At 41.1% G+C, this 17,435-nt stretch overlaps 1 protein-coding gene across 2 annotated transcripts in view; it reads left to right on the forward strand.

Annotated features, from left to right (window-relative positions):
* GLRA2 (glycine receptor alpha 2) overlaps positions 1-17,435 on the forward strand; it is a 187,155-nt gene that overhangs the window by 137,982 nt on the left and 31,738 nt on the right. For both annotated transcript variants that reach the window (XM_036840261.1, XM_036840262.1), the window contains exon 8: positions 13,793-13,942. In XM_036840261.1, the coding sequence (XP_036696156.1) occupies positions 13,793-13,942 (150 nt within the window). The remainder of the gene's footprint in view (positions 1-13,792; positions 13,943-17,435) is intronic.

Below are 17,435 nucleotides of genomic sequence, written 5' to 3' on the forward strand. Positions count from 1 at the left end.
AATGACGTGGCCACCTTTGCAAAGTCAGCCAGTGGCAAAGCCAAGACCCACATCCCTGGCATCTTCTCACTGCTCTCTCTATCACAGCCCTGCCTCCTTTTCTTAGCTTCTGTAATGCTACAGGATTGATTTCCATCAAGGGACTGGGATTCATCTAAACTCTCTGAAGCAGATATATGCAACTGATGCATTAGAAATTGATGTGCTCAATAAGCCCAACCCAAATCTTTCCACATTCACAATTTATCTTTTGTTCTTTTTTTAGCAGTCTGTACACTTCCATATTGAAATATAGAAATGTCTCCTGATAGCACGGCCTTTTTAATTTCTTCAAAGAGCTTGTTTATCTATTTGTGTCATTTTATTCAAGAGGCTGTAGGATTTCTTTTCAATCACAAACAGATTCCTGCAGGCTCATATCTAGTGCAAATAAGTAGCTAATTATTAGTGGGTGGTTTGTGCTTCTGGTTTTTGTGGTGAGGAGAAAAGCATGGAACTGACTTGCATCAAAATGCTACTCAGCTACAGGAAATGGACACAGTGGAGGCCAGCTCTTGGGTAATTTACAGTAACAAAAAGTGAGATCACCAGCCCAGCCAGAGGCTCTTGTACCATGTTAATTCCAGGTCTCTGACTGACCTGGAGCTCTTTTTCTTGTTTTCTTCTCCCCACATGTAACCTTGAACATGATGGGGGCCTGGAATTTTTCCATTTCAGGTTCACTCGGGATGCTATGAGAGACAGTAGGTAGCTGATTCACTTCAGGAGCTTGAGGTTGCCATGCCCCAGGCATGAGTGCCCAGGGTCTCAGGTCAAGAAGGGAAGGTTTCTATCAAGGTGGCTCCCGCAGAGCCCTCCTCACTGACCTGCTGCCTGCACCATGAGCTCACATTAAAGTGCAGAGCTGAAGCTAAACCAGGCTACAGGCCAGGGGGTGGGTGGTAAAGCTTCTTGGCTACCACTGACTGCCATTCAATAGATATTAATATCTCAGTTGTGAAACACTCTTGCCCTCCACCAAAGGAACACCCGTCCTCATCCCCAGGCTGTGGCATCCCAGTGCTCAGAGGATTCAGGTGCATTGCAGGGAAGCTCAGCACCTGGAGAAGCCTCTTTGTGCCCCCGAGTCACACAGGATCCCAGGTGCTCTTGAGGAAATCGCTTCTCTATCACTACAGGTCGGAATGGGCTTCTAAGCCTGCCACCGTTCTGTAGTCCAGAATCGTCCATTGCTCACCTATCTCACCCACCCCAACGAGCATCTCAGAAGTCCGCTTGCATCAGAAGTCCGCCGTCGTGGTTGCTCTGGGATGACGAAGAGCCCGCACATACCCAGCAATGGCCCGCCCGCTCACTCTGCTAAGCCTCAGGGTTTCACAAATGGTCGGGCCTCCTCATGCTACTCCAGGGAGCACAGCCAACTTGGAAATCATAAGGCAACGAGCCCAGTCGAGGAGGTGGAGACCGCTCAGCTTCTCCAGATTTCCCCTCCCATCCAGCCCCCTCTCTGGGGAGCAGCAGATGGAGGGCAGGAGAAAACCACTGTCATCGCTACAAACCTAGCCGCCACCCCAAGGCCTTTCCGTCAGCCTGAGGCAGAGAACGAGACTGGACAGTTTTTACTAAACTTCCCTCCTCTCCTTCCTTGTTATAAGAATGAAATTTGAACCTGCGATGAGGCGGGCGGGGGAGTAAATAAAGAAGTGGAAACAGCACCCACGGCTGAGAAAGCAGATGAAGGACAGTGTGGCTCGCTCTCATGTTTCAACATTTCGTTTCATAGTAGCTCCACGGCTGCAGGTGTGACTGTGCTGTCTCGAGCTCGCCCAGCCTGCTGCCTGCACTCTCTCACCTCTTTCACATCAGATGTTGTCATCTGGTGAAACCATAGTCTGTGAGTAATTCTGCCGACTCTCTCCCTGGAGACGGTTTCCCTCAGGGGTCAGGGAGCCAGAAAAGCACGGACTGTGGAGTCAAGCCAGAGTAGATGTGAATAGCAGCTCACCCACTCTTCTGCCATGTGATCTTGGTAAAGTTAAAGAGTAAACTCAGTTCTCTTATCTATATCACAGAGATAACTCCTAGAGTTCTGTGGTTGAAAGCTTTTCACTGATGATGGTGGTGGGAGTTGGTTGTTTTGTTTTCGTAACAGCACATTGAAGCCCCCCTGACATATAGGAGTGCTCGCTACAACGAGCTGCCATTTTATGTGAACTTAGCTTGTGTGAGTTTGAACTAGGGCAAGATAAAAATACTAACAAAGTCTTAATGCATGCACAGAACATGAAATACAACAAATTCTACTTTTTATATATTCCTCTAGGGGAAATTGCCTTGAATTATGCAAGCTTTGAATTATGTAATATCTTCAAGAGCTCATTCCTGGCAAACCAATGTGACTGAGGGTCCACAATCTGCCAAATGAGTGTTAAGATTTACCGGAAGTGTCTTATGCAATCCTTCAATGACCCCATGACACTGGAATCCTTGGATCATTTCCTTCCTTTTCCCATCTTCATATTCTCCCTGATTCTCTCTCTCTCTCTCTCTCTCTCTCTCTCTCTCACACACACACACACACACACACACACAAACAATGACTACACAGATATCTATTAAGTGGAGCATCATCTCATTATCCACCAAAAGGCTTTGGTTGCCTTTCCAAAACTGATATCATCCAATTGGCTCTTTTCTTCATCGTGGTTGTTGTTACACTGTTGGGCAATTTGCTCCTGACTCCCAACTCCCTCCTCATTCCTGCCCTTGCCTAAGAAGCAATATACTGCACTTCTTTTGTCGTTGAAGGTGCAGCCACTGGAAGCAGACTATGGAAGGAATCAGTATTCCTGTCCATCAGCTGAGAATATGGTGAGTCATGTGGCAGACGCAGCACGGGGAAGAAGCCCCACCAGTGCTGCTCCCTCCCCTTCCTCCAGATGCCACTCCTTCCTCACCTTGGCTCAGCAGAAGGCTGAGCCTTGGGGGTGCCTTTCTCTAGGGTGTCCCTATGATGCCTCTAACAGTGGCTGTCACCTAGGATTATTCGTGCATTCTGGGGCTGGCAGTTCTACCCTTCTCTTACCTCTCCACTCACAAAACTCACACGGAGAGTGTGCTCTGGCAAGCAACTTTGAACAGTTTTCTGACCACCATAATGGAGAGAAATTTATTCATCTTAAGAAATAATATCAGTTAACTAGACCTGTGTGCCACTCAACACCCAAATTATTTGGTCCCTGAGGTTGTTCAGGTCCTGTCCTGATGAAAGCTTTGTGATCTAAGGAATGCCGTTGGTAACTAGTTGGTTCCTGCAGGTACCAGGCTTGGAGGCACTGCCACCCAATGGCTCTTTTTACAAACAGCACCCTCACAAGAGTTGTGTTTATTCAGTACTCTACCCAGAACCCAGCAAGAGTGTAAGACATGGAGAGAAAACGGGGTGCGGTGGTTACACTGGGACAGGCCAGGTAGTCAGTGCTGCCACAATCCTTCTCTTCCAAGGAAATCTGACTTTCCTGGAGTTAAACAGCAGATGTGAGCTCTTTAATTAGGCAATAAAAATGGCAACTTGGCAGTGAAATTGTAAAGATAAAATTGTCCAACACCATGAATCTTTGGCACTAGGATTAATTTGACTGCTTATATTTTTTCTGATGATATTTTTACCATGACTGAATGTAGGTAAGAGACAAAACAGAAAGTCAAAGCCAGAATTCTCATTTCCATCTTTGTTGATTACTACCTGTATAAGATTTAGACATGCATTTAATAAACTTATTTTTCTCCCCCATAAAATGAGGACGGAGAGGGTGGTGGTGTACTTCATAGCACTCAATAAAAGACGAATTGATTGGAGCTACCAAAGGCTTCTGTCCCATGTAATGGAAGCACAAGTCAGGCTACTGTGACCAACGGGTATCCATTTCAACAGCTGCATTAATCAGGGTTAATTAAAATTTTTCCTTCTAAATTGGATAAAAAGAAACTGTACTGTACAGAGCAGAAAAGCTTCTATTCTGGTTTAGCAGTGGTTTGTATGCATACTCTGAGAATAATTAAACACTGACTCAAGCAGGTGGGTGTGAGACATCATTCCACTTAAAACAAGAAAAATATCTTAGTATTTTGAGATTGTCCTATAAATTCCATTTTGTCTCTTTTCTATTAAAAAAAATACTTGGTTTATCACAGTTATTTGTGATTTTTCTCTACTGTAGAGAACTTCTCTTCATACGTGTTCATAACCCATCCTCCTTGACTGGCTGCTAGAGGAATGTCTCAGCTCTCTGGGGTCAGCCTAGGGGCTGGGAATGTGGATATATTTTAGTTGGCACTTTGTCAAATGGGAGTGCCTTGCCCATGAGGGATGGAGAGGGCACCCAAGCTGTAAGGACATTCAGGCAATCCTTATACAATGACAAGCCACTCTTCTATGATGGGGATAAACACTGGGTAGAAAATGGCCGAACCCATGAATGACTGGCTTCATGACGCAGGAAATGGTGTAGTCTTTGAATGTAGACAAAACAAATTATGGGACTAAAGTAAATAAATTCATGGTTTGATTTTCCATTTTGAAACTGATCTCAGTATATAATTAATGAAAAAATTTCCTCAAGAAAAACTGCCAAGGTTTTCAAAAATACCTAGATAGTGTAGAAAAAGAAAAAAAACACAAATGAAAAATATCTCTAAGAAATGTCAACATGATGCCAAAGTAATTGAGTAATGAGCTAAACTCCACCAACTAACTGATCTGTTCAAATATGAGATAAATGTTTATTTAGTGCCACAAAAACCTAAACAACTTGACTGGCTCTACTGTTTCACCAGATATGTTTGTAAACTACAGGAATTGTAAATTCAGCAGAATAACTATTCTTCCTTCCCTTAGTGAAAATAAATCTAGAGTAATGTTAATATCATCAGCTATTGCTTTAAAAGACGTGAGCTAAATTTTTTCCCTTTAGTGATTGTGAAAGGAATTTGAATTTATATGCAGCTTGAATAACTTGTCAGTCAACAGAAACTATGGGGCATTTACTCAATGCACAAAGACTTGTTCTTGGGGATACAGATACAAAAGACATCCCTGGGTCTTTATCCTCCAAGCATCCTATACTTTAATTGGGCAGATAAAACATGCAAACATGAAGCAAACACTCAACTGTCTGATCCTAACTATCAGTGCATTACAAATCCTAAAGATGGGTAACACCACTGTGGGCTAGAATAGGCAGAGAAAGCATCACCCTGGAGATGGAGATTGAGCTACTCCTTGAGGAATTACCTGGAAATACATAGGTAGAGAAAGCAGGAAAAGGGAGGAAGAATTTCTATGCTGGGAGAAGAGTGTAAACCAAGATTTCTCAGCCTTAGTACTATTAACATTTGGGGCTGGATAATTCTTTGTCATGGGGGCTGTCCTATGCATTGTTGGGCTTTTAGCAGTATCCCTGGCTTCTACTCACTAGAAGCCTGTGGCAAAACCTCACTCCCCAGGTGGGACAACCAAAACCACCTTCAGACATTGCCAAGTGTCCTCTCACGGCAACATCAGCCCCAGCTGAGGACCACTGAACCAGGCACGGATACCTGGGTTGGGGGCGGGTGCTTTGTCTATCTCAGAGCTTATCAATCTCAGAATTATTGCCATTTTGGGCTGGATAACTATTCACTGTGGGGACTGTCCTGTGCGTTATAGGATGTTTAGCAGCATCCCTGACCTCAACCAACTAGACACCAGTAGCACCTCCCCCTGGTTGTGACAACCAAAAATATCTCCAGACATCGCCAAACGTCTCCTGTGGTGCAAAATCACACCCATCTGAGAATGAGTGGGATTCTCAGTAGGAATGGACTTGGCTTCCTCAGGGTAAGCAGAACTGCTTAAACAAAGCACAGGGTTCATGTTAGGAAAGGGTGGAATAAGACTGAATAACTAGGGAGGACACATGCTGTGTGAGATCTTGGATACTAGAGCCTATACTAGGCAGCCACAGTAGTTCTTAAGCAGATGTGTTGCAAAATGAATTGGTGTTTAAAGTTAATCTGGCAGAAGCAAAAGGATAAAGTGCCACAAGGAGGAACTGGGTACAGGGTGATCAGTTAGGAAGTTGTTATAATAACCAGGTGTAAGCGTTGGTGGCCAGGGTTGCAGTGACATCTTTGGAATGGACAGAAAAGGGTAAACCTAAGGGTGCTTTGCAGAAGTCAATGTTGAGCTTTTGCAACAGATTGAATAATAGAGGTGAAGGCAAAGAAAGAACTAATGGTGAAACTAGTGTTGCCGGTGGGAAGCAAGATTCAAATGAAGTGAATGGGAAGGAGGGGCATTTAATGATTTTGCTTTTGCACATCCCAACTGCGGGCCTTTTTATATATTTTTTGGCCATGCTGCACGGCATTGTGGGATCTTAGTTTCCGGACCAGGGATCAGACCCATGCCCCCTGCAGTGGAAGCGTGGGTTCCTAACCACTGGACCGCCAGGGAATTTCCCAGGCCTTTTATTTTTTTAATTTATTTTTTAAAATTTATTTTATTTATTTATTTTTGGCTGTGTCGGGTCTTAGTTGCAGCATGTGGGATCTTCGTTGTGGCACGGGATCTTTCGTTGTGGCACGTGGGTTTTCTCTTCTCTAGTTGTGGCACGCAGGCTCCAGAGCGCGTGGGCTCTGTAGTTTGCAGCACGTGGGCTCTAGTTGAGGCGCGCGGGCTCAGTAGTTGTGGCACATGGGCTTAGTTGCCCCGCGGCACATGCGATCTTAGTTCCCTGACCAGGGATGGAACCACCCGCATCCCCTGCATTGTAAGGTGGATTCTTTACCACTTGACCACCAGGGAAGTACCCCCCCACACACTGGGGCTTTTATAATTAGCACAAGAATGCTGTGAGAGGTCAGGAGGTCAGGGCTGAGTGATGGGTTTGGGAGTATTGGAAACACAAAACCCTGAAATCTCCATGGCTTAAAACAATAAAACTTTATTTCTCACTCACATTACATTCCACTGTGAAGTGGGTGGCCCTGCGTCTTTTAGGGATCCAGGCTTCTTCCATCTTATGGCACTGCCATCTTAGATGAGTGACAAGGTGGCTGCAGAAAGGTTAAGTCCTAATGACCTCTTGGGAGATTTTAGAGGCCCTGAAGCAGTGTATATTACTTCTGCCCACATTCCACTAGGGATCCAGCTGAACTGGAAAATCTAGTTTACTGGCGTCCCAGGAAGAGGAAATGGGATTCACAAGAACTTGGCCAATCTCTGCTATGGGAGACACACACACACACACACACACACACACACAGAGAAACTATAGGAGTGGATGAATTTATTGAGGACCTGAAGATACAGGGAAAATTGAAGAGGAAAGAGTTCAAGGACCACAGATAAGAAATCGAAGAAGATTCAGCAAAGGATTCAGAGATGTTGTTAGAAAGCTTGGAAGAGAACTGACCCTGTGTAGAGTTGAGAGTGTCAGGAGAGAAGGTAAATTTCTATATGGAGGGAGAATGTCTACTTTTGCTAAGACTCTTGCTTTCGAGACAAAGAAATTCAAGCTAATTAGAAAAGGACTTACGTATCTATACCCCACCTCAAAACCATAATTAGCTTATCTTTACCAGCAGTGTGAAACCCAGATGCCTCTGCCGGGCCGCTGTGCTGGCCCAGCCTACCTGTCCGTACCTCACCACGCACCTGCCCGGTACCCAGCACATCCCAGTCGCTGGATGCTTCACCATCCTCAAGCCCACCTATTCTCTCCCATCTTCATGGTTTTGCTTTCACAGCTTCTTCCACCCGTCGGAGTCCTGGCTTTCCTCAAGCCCTAAGTCAAATGCCATGCCATCCAGGAACGAAGCCTTTTCTGATTTTCCCTGTCAACATTGAACTCCCCATCTTCCAGCCACCTTTTGGTTTTTCCTCTACTTTGGCACATGAGACCATCTGCTTTGTATCAGTTTTATGTTCACTTGACCGTCTCCCTCACTAGACCGTGGTCTTCTCAAGCACCAAGCAGGGCCACCAAGATTTACATCCCCAGGACAAACGAGACAACACTGCAGTCTATGTCAGGGGCTGGCAAACATTTTCTGTAAAGGGCCACATAGTATTTTAGGGTTTCCAGACCGTACGGTCTCTGTCACAACTACTCAACTGTGCCATTTTACTGTAAAAGCTGCCGTGGACAATATATAAATGAATGAGTATGGCTGTGTTGCAATAAAACTATTTATAAAATGTGGTGGGGCAGATTCGATTCATAGGTCCTAATTTGCTGCTCCCTGACCTATGTGAATGATGCTTTCTGGAGCACAGTATGAACAGGTTCCCCTGGAGTATCACCTGGGGAGTCCTGGGAAGAATCAGTGTGCATCTTAGTTATTCTTGTATCTTCTGCCCCACATCCCACCAGCACCTACTACAGTGCCTTCCACATAGTAGGCCCTCAGTGTTTATGTTTCTGAATTAAATATACCTGGAAAGATAACACTAAATGAATCATACTAGCATTTTGAGAGCTTCATTAATTTGAAAACTATTTTGCAAGACTGTAGTAAAGTAGTTCAGGAAGGGGTCATGTAAGCCCAGGAATCATAAAAATAATGTGACAGGAAAAAATGTGAGGTAAAAACATCTAAGGATTAGCAGCCAAAGGGAGAGAATCTGACATCAGAGCTGGATAGAAGTAACAAAAAGGCATTTCAATCCTGAGAGACCAGCACTGAAGGAACATCCTATCATATGTAATAGATGTCTCACACCACCACCTAAATCCGTGTGAATAATGCAGTTAATACCAGCACTTCAGTGCTGGAAAGATGATCATGATTTGGAGGAAACTCGGAGACCAACCAAAATGATTAAGAGATTGAAAGGATTCGTTTATGAGCAGCTATAAAAGAAGCCAAATACGTGCCTGGCCTGCTGATGGCTAGAAGGAGAGGTGGGGAAAGGTTTACAAATGACTGAGTGCTGTAAACACTAGCAAGGGGAGGAATGATGGTGAGCTCTACTGGACTTAGCTTTTGGTATGGACATCTATCAGGCATTGACAAATTCTTCTCATTATTAGGTCTTAAAACATTCAAAGGCCATCTGAATAATATATAACCGGAATGCTGTGATTGGTAATGTTCTATTATTACAGGAGAATAGGACTGCTCCAGAACAGCAAATATAAGAAAATTATTGCTTATTAAGGAAAGAAACATTCCAGGAATGCTTGGTGAGCTGAGAGAATTTAAATGCACTAATAGTCCACTCTCAGAAATATCAAATATATACAATTGTGGGTAATGTTATATAGTAAAGAATTGTTGAAGTTAAAGTACAAAAATGGAAAGATAGCCAGGTATTTCCTTCATTCCTTCCTTCTGTCATTCAATCATCCATTTATCCATCCATCCCACATATCTAATGTTTACTCACTATTTGCCAAGTCCTGGGCTAGTGATACAAAGAGTAATACTACACAGGACCTTTCTAAAAAAAAAAAAAAAAAGTTTACAGTCTAGTGAGTCTAGTGGTGGGGTCAGGGAAGCTGCTGGACTGAAAAAGAACAAACAGACAGGCTCAATAGAGAGTTATAAGGGAGCAAAGAAAAGTGGCCCCCAACCCAGATGAGACAAAAGTAGGAAGGTTAGGGATGCTTCCCAGAGGAGCTGGTATCCAAGCCAAGTCATGAAGGATTCTGAGTCATCTGTTAATCAGAAAGACTGAGAATAAGCATCCCAGGTGCTATACCACTTTGTCACAACATATGTGGGACTGACAAGTAGTTCAGATTGATGGGGACAAACAGTGTAAGGCAGGTGGTAACCTTAAAAATAATAATTGGAATATATTAGGACTGTGGGTGATTTTTATTTTCCTTGTTGATTTTTCTGTCTCTTCCAAGATTTTTCTATTAACAAAATCACACCCTTATGCAGTCAAATAATTGCAAACATTTATATAGCACTTACTCTGTGCCAAACACTATTCTAAGCACTTTGCATACATTAAGTGATTTTATCCACATAACTCTATGAAATAGCTACTATTATTTTCCTTTATACAGATGAGGAGGGGAAGCAGAGACAGGTTAAACAATTTGGCAAAGTTAGAGTCAAGAACAGAGCAGTGTTTCTTACTTCAGGCATCTCATTCTAGAGTCTCTGCTTTTACATCCTCTATGCTCCTACTAACTTTCTAAGTCAGGAGCATATTTTCTTAGCATTTACTCCCATAATCCCAGTCTAAAAATTGACCTAACAAATAATCAGAGATACAGTTAAATATTTGGGGGGGGGAGAATATTCATAGCTCCCAAATTTATAGTAGCATAAAATGAAACTAAAAATCACCCTAAATATTCTATCATACAGAATGATTAATGATGGTATAGACAATTATACAAGCACTGGAAATTATGATTTAGAAGAAAGTTAAATTACATGGGAAATGCTCACTATAAATGTCAAAGGGAAATGCAAGACACAAAAGGTATAATCCTAGTAGTATGTTTGTGTGTGTCCAGAAAGGAGATTCACTAGTCAGACTGGGTTCCAATTCCAATCTTAGCTCTGCCACCTTTTAGCTTTCTCACCTTGGATAATAATTTAACCTCTCTGTACCCCAGTTTCCTCACCAGAAAATGGGGGTAATACAGTTGTCATAATGGTTAGAAAATTAATATATGTAAAATGCATAAATTCTGGATGGCAAACACTCAGTGACAGCTATCAAAAAGTAGGAAACCCTATTTAAAAATTAGAACTAGATAGTACACATTCACATAGGCAGTTGAATAAGAATCATTTGTAGTCTGTGGTCCAACATGTTACAACTTCATCTAATTATTTTCCCCCTCATATTTTAAAAAATAATTGGAAGTTGAGTGAGATGAAGGGAACTTTTCATTGCAAGTAAAAAGTATTTGCTTTCAGAATCTGCTTTATCAAATAAGATGTACAAAGCACTCAACCAATCACTGAAGGGTCATAAAAGTTTCCTTTTTAACCAGATACCTTCCCAAGGCTACAGCCCTGATATTTTACTTTGGTTGAATATCTTGAATTGTGATAGTTTAAAACTATTTAACCTCAACATAATAAAAGCCATATATCACAAACCCACATCTAACATCATACTCAACAGTGAAAAGCTGAAAGCATTTCCTCTAAGATCAGGAACAAGACAAGGATGCCCACTCTTGCCACTTTTATTCAACATGGTATTGGAAGTCCTAGCCACTGCAATCAGAAAATAAGAAATAAAAAGAATCCAAATTGGAAAAGAAGAAGTAAAACTGTCACTGTTTGCAAACGACATGATACTATACATAGAAAATCCTGAAGACGCCACCTGATACTACTAGAGCTCATCAATGAATCTGGTAAAATAGCTGCATAAAAAAATTAATATACAGAAATCTGTTGCATTTCTATACACTAACAACAAAATATCAGAAAGAGTAATTAAGGAAACAATCCCATTTATCATCACATCAAAAAGAATGAAATACCTAGGAATAAACCTACCTAAGGAGGTAAAAGACCCGTACTCCAAAAACTATAAAACACTGATAAAAGAAATTGAAGATGACACAAACAGATGGACAGATATATCACGTTCTTGGATTGGAAGAATTAATATCGTTAAAATGATGATACTACCCAAGGCAATCTACAGATTCAATGAAATCCCTATCAAAATACCAACGGCATTTTTCAAAGAACGAGAATAATTGTAAAATTTGTATGGAAATACAAAAGACCCCGAATAGCCAAAACAATCTGGAGAAAGAAGAACAGAGCTGAAGGAATCATTCTCCCTGACTTCAGACTATACTACAAAGCTATAGTAAACAAAACAGTATGGTACTTGCACAAAAACAGACACACAGATCAATGGAACAGGATAGACAGCCCAGAAATAAACCCACACATTTATGGTCCATTAATCTTTAAGAAAGGAGGCAAGAATATACAGTGGAGAAAAGACAGTCTCTTCGATAAGTGGTGCTGGGAAAACTGGACAGTTATATGTAAAAGAATGAAATTAGAACATTCTCTTACACCATATACAAAAATAAACTCAAAATGGATTAAAGACCTAAATATAAGATCAGAAACCATAAAAATCCTAGAGGAAAACACAGGCAGAACACTGTTTGACATAAATCACATCAATATTTTTTTTGGATCTGTCTCCTAAAGCAAAGGAAATAAAAGCAAAAATAAAAAAGTAGGACCTAATCAAACTTAAAAGTTTTTGCACAGCAAAGGAAATCATGAACAAAATGAAAAGACAACCTATGGAATGGAAGAAAATATTTGCAAATGATATGATCGATAAGGGGTTAATATCTAAAATACATAAACAGCTTATACAACTCAACATCAAAAAAAACAAACAACTCGATTAAAAAAGTGGGCAGAAGACCCGAATAGACATTTCTCCAAAGAGGATATGCAGATGGCCAACAGGCACATGAAAAGATGTTCAACATCGCTAATCATCAGGGAAATGCAAATCAAAACTACAGTAAGATATCAGCTCACACCTGTCAGTATGGCTACCATCAAAAAGAACACAAATAACAAATGTTGGCGAGGATGTGGAGAAAAGGGGTGCAGCCACTAGGGAAAACAGTATGGAGGTTTCTAAAAAAACTAAAAATAGAACTACCATATGACCCAGCAATTCCACTCCTGGGTATATATCTGAAAAAAACAAAAACACTAATTGGAAAAGATACATGCACCCCAGTGTTCATAGCAGCGTTATTTAGAATTGCTAAGATATGGAAGCAACCTAAGTGTCCATCAATAGATGTATGGATAAAGAAGATGTGGTGTGTACACACACACACACACACACACACACACACACACCCACAATGGAATGCTACTCAGCATAAAAAAGAATGAAATTTTGCCATTTGCAACTAAGTCGGACAGAGAAAGACAAATACTGTACGGTATCACTTATGTGTGCAATCTAAAAAATACAACAAACTAGTGACTATAACAAAAAAGAAGACTCACAGATATAGAGAACAAACTAGTGGTTACCAGTGGGGCAAGGGAAGAAGGGAGGGGCAATTTAGGGGTAGGGGATTAAGAGGTAAAAACTACTATGTATAAAATAAGCTACAAGGATATATTGTACAACACAGGGAACACAGCCAACATTTTGAAATAACTACAAATGGAGTACAACCTTTAAAAATTGTGAATCACTATATTATACACCTGTAACTTGTATAATATTGTATACTTCAATAAAAAAAAAGAAGAAACTTGTTTCTGCGTCAGTTAGGATCAAAAGCTGAATGGAAGTTACAAATTGGTTTTTGAAGTACCCAAAGCCATATATAGTTTATTTCTCATCCAAGTTTTGGAATTATCTTAATGAGTTTTTAAATGGTAAGAAAAAATAGAAGGAAATGAGCAGTTTCAAGAGCAGCGCCCACTGTTTTACCTCAATGTTTTTTCTTTCTTTTTTTTCACGAAGGCAATTCTTGTAGTCACCTTTGGAGCTGGTCTCAGGGATGAGGTTACTTGAGCAGGTGGGCTATACCGAGAGAAATGGAACAAGGGCCTGGGGCAGGGGGGCATGTAACTTTCACTGCTCTGCCCAGAATCTGCAAAGTGGGATGGAAAATGCTTAAGCACTTTCTTAAGGAAAGCCTAGAAGATAATCCTTGATGAAGGGAAGTGAGGTTATTCTACTGCTCACACCATAAGTAACCTGGTTTCCCCACAAGTTTTCACGGTGTCTCTGTCTCTCCCTCTCTCTCAGGTCTCCTACGTAAAAGCGATTGACATCTGGATGGCAGTGTGCCTTCTGTTTGTGTTTGCAGCCTTACTGGAATATGCAGCAGTGAACTTTGTCTCCAGGCAGCACAAGGAGTTTCTGCGGCTCCGGAGAAGGCAGAAGAGGCAGAATAAGGTACAGTTGACCCTGAGTGCAGACAAAGTCAGGTAGAGCTTGAGGTGGTTATCCAGGCAATGTAATTTAGAAAATAGAACAATACATAGTGAGCAAGAAGCTGAAGTTAATTTTTGTCCTGATTCATCCTACTATACTGAATTACTGCTCAGGTTAGTCCTTTAAAATTGGGACAGAATTGTCACATTTAGCAAATAAAATTCATCGAGAGATGAATGGCTAAAACAGATGTGGTGTACATACACACACACACACACACAATGGAATATTACTCAGCCATAAAAAAGAATGGAATAATGCCATTTGGAACAACATGGATGGACCTAGAGATTATCATACTAAGTGAAATAAGTCAGACAGAGAAAGACCAGTATCATATGATATCACTTATATGTGGAATCTAAAAAAAATGATTCAAATGAACTTATTTACAAAACAGAAGTAGACTCACACACATAGAAAACAAACTTATGGTTACCAAAGGGGAAAGGGGGAAGAGGGATAAGTCAGGAGTTTGGGATTAACACATACACACTACTATATATAAAATAGATAACCAACAAGGACCTACTGTATAGCACAGGGAACTATACTCAATATCTTGTAATAACCTATAAGGGAAAAGAATGCGAAAAAGAATACACACACACACACACATATACATATATATAACTGAATCGCTTGGCTATACACCTGAAACTAACACAACATTGTAAATTTACTAGACTTCAATTTAAAAAATATATAGGGCACACAGTTAAGCCTGAATTTCAGATAAATAATAAATATTTAGTATAAGTACATCTGAGATGTTGCATGGAACAGACTTATATTAATAAATTATTTGTTGTTTATCTGAAATTCAAATGTAACTGGGAGCCCTGTGTTTTATCTAGCAACTGTAGTTGCAGATATATATTCCATTTGACAAACTTACTTTAAAATCCTGTTGCTTTGAACATTGATAATTTGTGTGCGTGTCTTTGCTCACAAAACTGCTTTGATTGACTTTTTTATGAATTGCTCGGCTTTATGTAAATAAGGTCCCTACTCATGTTGATTTCGACCTGATAAATCCAATTAGACTGATCTCATTGTCTCAACTTTAATTTTAATGCAGAAACCCAAAACTTACATTATCTAGAAGTTTGAGGTTGGAAATACATGGCTCGAAATCTCCAGTTCAGTGGTTCCCAAATTTGCCTGCACATTAGAATAGCCTGGAGATCTTTCAAAAATCCCAAACCTTGGCCATACCGCATACCCATTAATCCCAGTCTTGGAATGGGGCACAGGTGTATCTTCTGAAGGTCCCCAGGCAATGCCAGTGTGCAGACACATTTGGGAAGCAGTGCCCTGGTTTATAATTTAATTTCATATAGGACTCCAGAAGCCTTGCACTTGCTTTCAGTTTCAGATTCTGGGAGAGAAATATGCTCTTGGACACGGAGAACTCCAGTGCCTGTAACAATATCACTAGCGAACTGAAGTTAAAATTTTACATACAAGAGATGAGAGAGACTTTTCAAAATCTGTTCCCCCTAAAAAATGATAAATTAAACCCGCTGGGAGCCTAGAAGATAGCATGGAAGGTAATGTGGGATCATGGGAGGAAACTTTTTTCAAAATGGAAAATAAAAGAACATGTTTGACAACAGGAATACTGTAGCAAAAAGGGAGAAATCAACACTGCAGTGAAAGGACACCACAATTTCAAGGAAAAAAAGAAAACACCTTGAGAAGATGAGAAAGGGTGAAATCCAGAGCCAAGGGTCAGGGTTGGCCTTACATGGAGACAGATATTTCAGCCATTTTAATAATGACTTAAATTAGTATCAGTTCATTGATGAGGATACCAAAGCACGGTTAAATAATTTGCCCATGCTCATGCGCCACGAAGTAGCACGGCAAGACCTGAGGTGTGATGCCGTGTCCAGAGCCCATGTGCTGCACCGCTGTACCGACAAAATGGGAGAATGACAATGGGTGCTGAGCCACTGGTAGTTTGATGATGGTACGATGTAGGAGCTCCTAATTGCTCCTATCATTTCCAAGGATTATGAGGCAGGTTATCGGCTGAAAATGGGATGGAAAGGAGGAATGGAGAAGGTTTAAGGAGGAAAGATACAGTATTAAATAGTAGTTTGGGAGAATAAAAAAGCCATTGCTCCAAGGAGAGAGATGGGGTCAGAATGCTGAGGCAGAGGTAGTGGGAGAGCCCATCTGAGGTCTGTGGTTATAAATTTAAAGTTTACAATTAAATTTAAAACTTCAATTAAAACAATCAGCAGGTGCCCCTTTGCAGTCAAGGCTCTTACTATCATTGACAATTGAATTTTGAAAAAAAAAAAAAAAAAAAGGAGGGGGAGGCATTTCCAATTATTTGTCCCTTAGGAAATGGCATCTTTCCAAGGTAGCACTTTCCAATTTTTCTGAGTCTGAATTATGTTTAGAAAAAATGGTAACAAGAGCTCGCACTGATTGAGGGGTTACTATAAACCGTACTTTCCATACAAGAATTCATTTAGTCCCTACCACTGTGAGTACTGTGATCATACAGCCCAGTTTACTGCAGAAAGTCCTGTTTCTGCCTATTTTCCTGATGCCCTGTGTAATTTAGCATTTGTCTTGGATTATTCGTTTTAAACCAAAACACTTATTAATAGTTGCGTTAAAATAAACTCAGATGGGTTTGGTGGACTTCCACTCTATACATCTGCTTTCTGTCATGGTGTGATCTTCTGGGTTGGGGGTACACAGGTGCGGTACACAAGTTCTCACTTTAACATGTGCTGAAATCTAAAAAATAACCATCACCATCCCTGGCCTCTGTTCTTGACCCTTTCCAGAAGCAATGTCATAACTAACACTCTTTCCAGGATAGCTGGAAGGGAGCTTGCTGATAAAATGAAGTGCACTCAGACACAAGAGGCTAGGGATAAATCTTTCTTTCTTTTGGTCTGTCAGTGATGAGATACTGCTGTCCTGCTGGCCATCTGGGGCACCAGCCTTGGTCCATGACATGGCATACAAAACCCAGCAAGCCACTAGGCCACCCTTTGGTGGGGTCAGTGGAAAACATGGGAAAATCGTAAGTTCAGTGAACATGAGACCAACAAAATAGAGGCTGAGCAGTCTTGCTGTGGACATCTAAATGCTCATGATTGAATGGCTTTGTCATTTTTTGATGATTTAAATCTGTAATTGTCTTACTGTTTGATAATTACTGTAAAATAAAAAAGCATCAACATTATAGAGCTGGATTATCCGAGCCACTTTCCACTATCAAAACTGTCCTTGTTGGGATCAATGAAGTGGTCATCCTGCCAATAATGAAGGCAGTGTTCTTATCTCCACTGTACAGATGAGGAGAGGAAAGCCCTGAGAGGTTAAGTAAAACGCCCAAAGGCACACACGCAGGCAGCCTGGCCCCAGCGTCCCGGACCTCAGCTGCTGCTCTGCGGAGTTCACGTTTTACATCTTACATTCTGAT

This window comes from Balaenoptera musculus, chromosome X, assembly GCF_009873245.2.
Source record: "Balaenoptera musculus isolate JJ_BM4_2016_0621 chromosome X, mBalMus1.pri.v3, whole genome shotgun sequence".
Taxonomy (NCBI): Eukaryota; Metazoa; Chordata; class Mammalia; order Artiodactyla; family Balaenopteridae; genus Balaenoptera; species Balaenoptera musculus.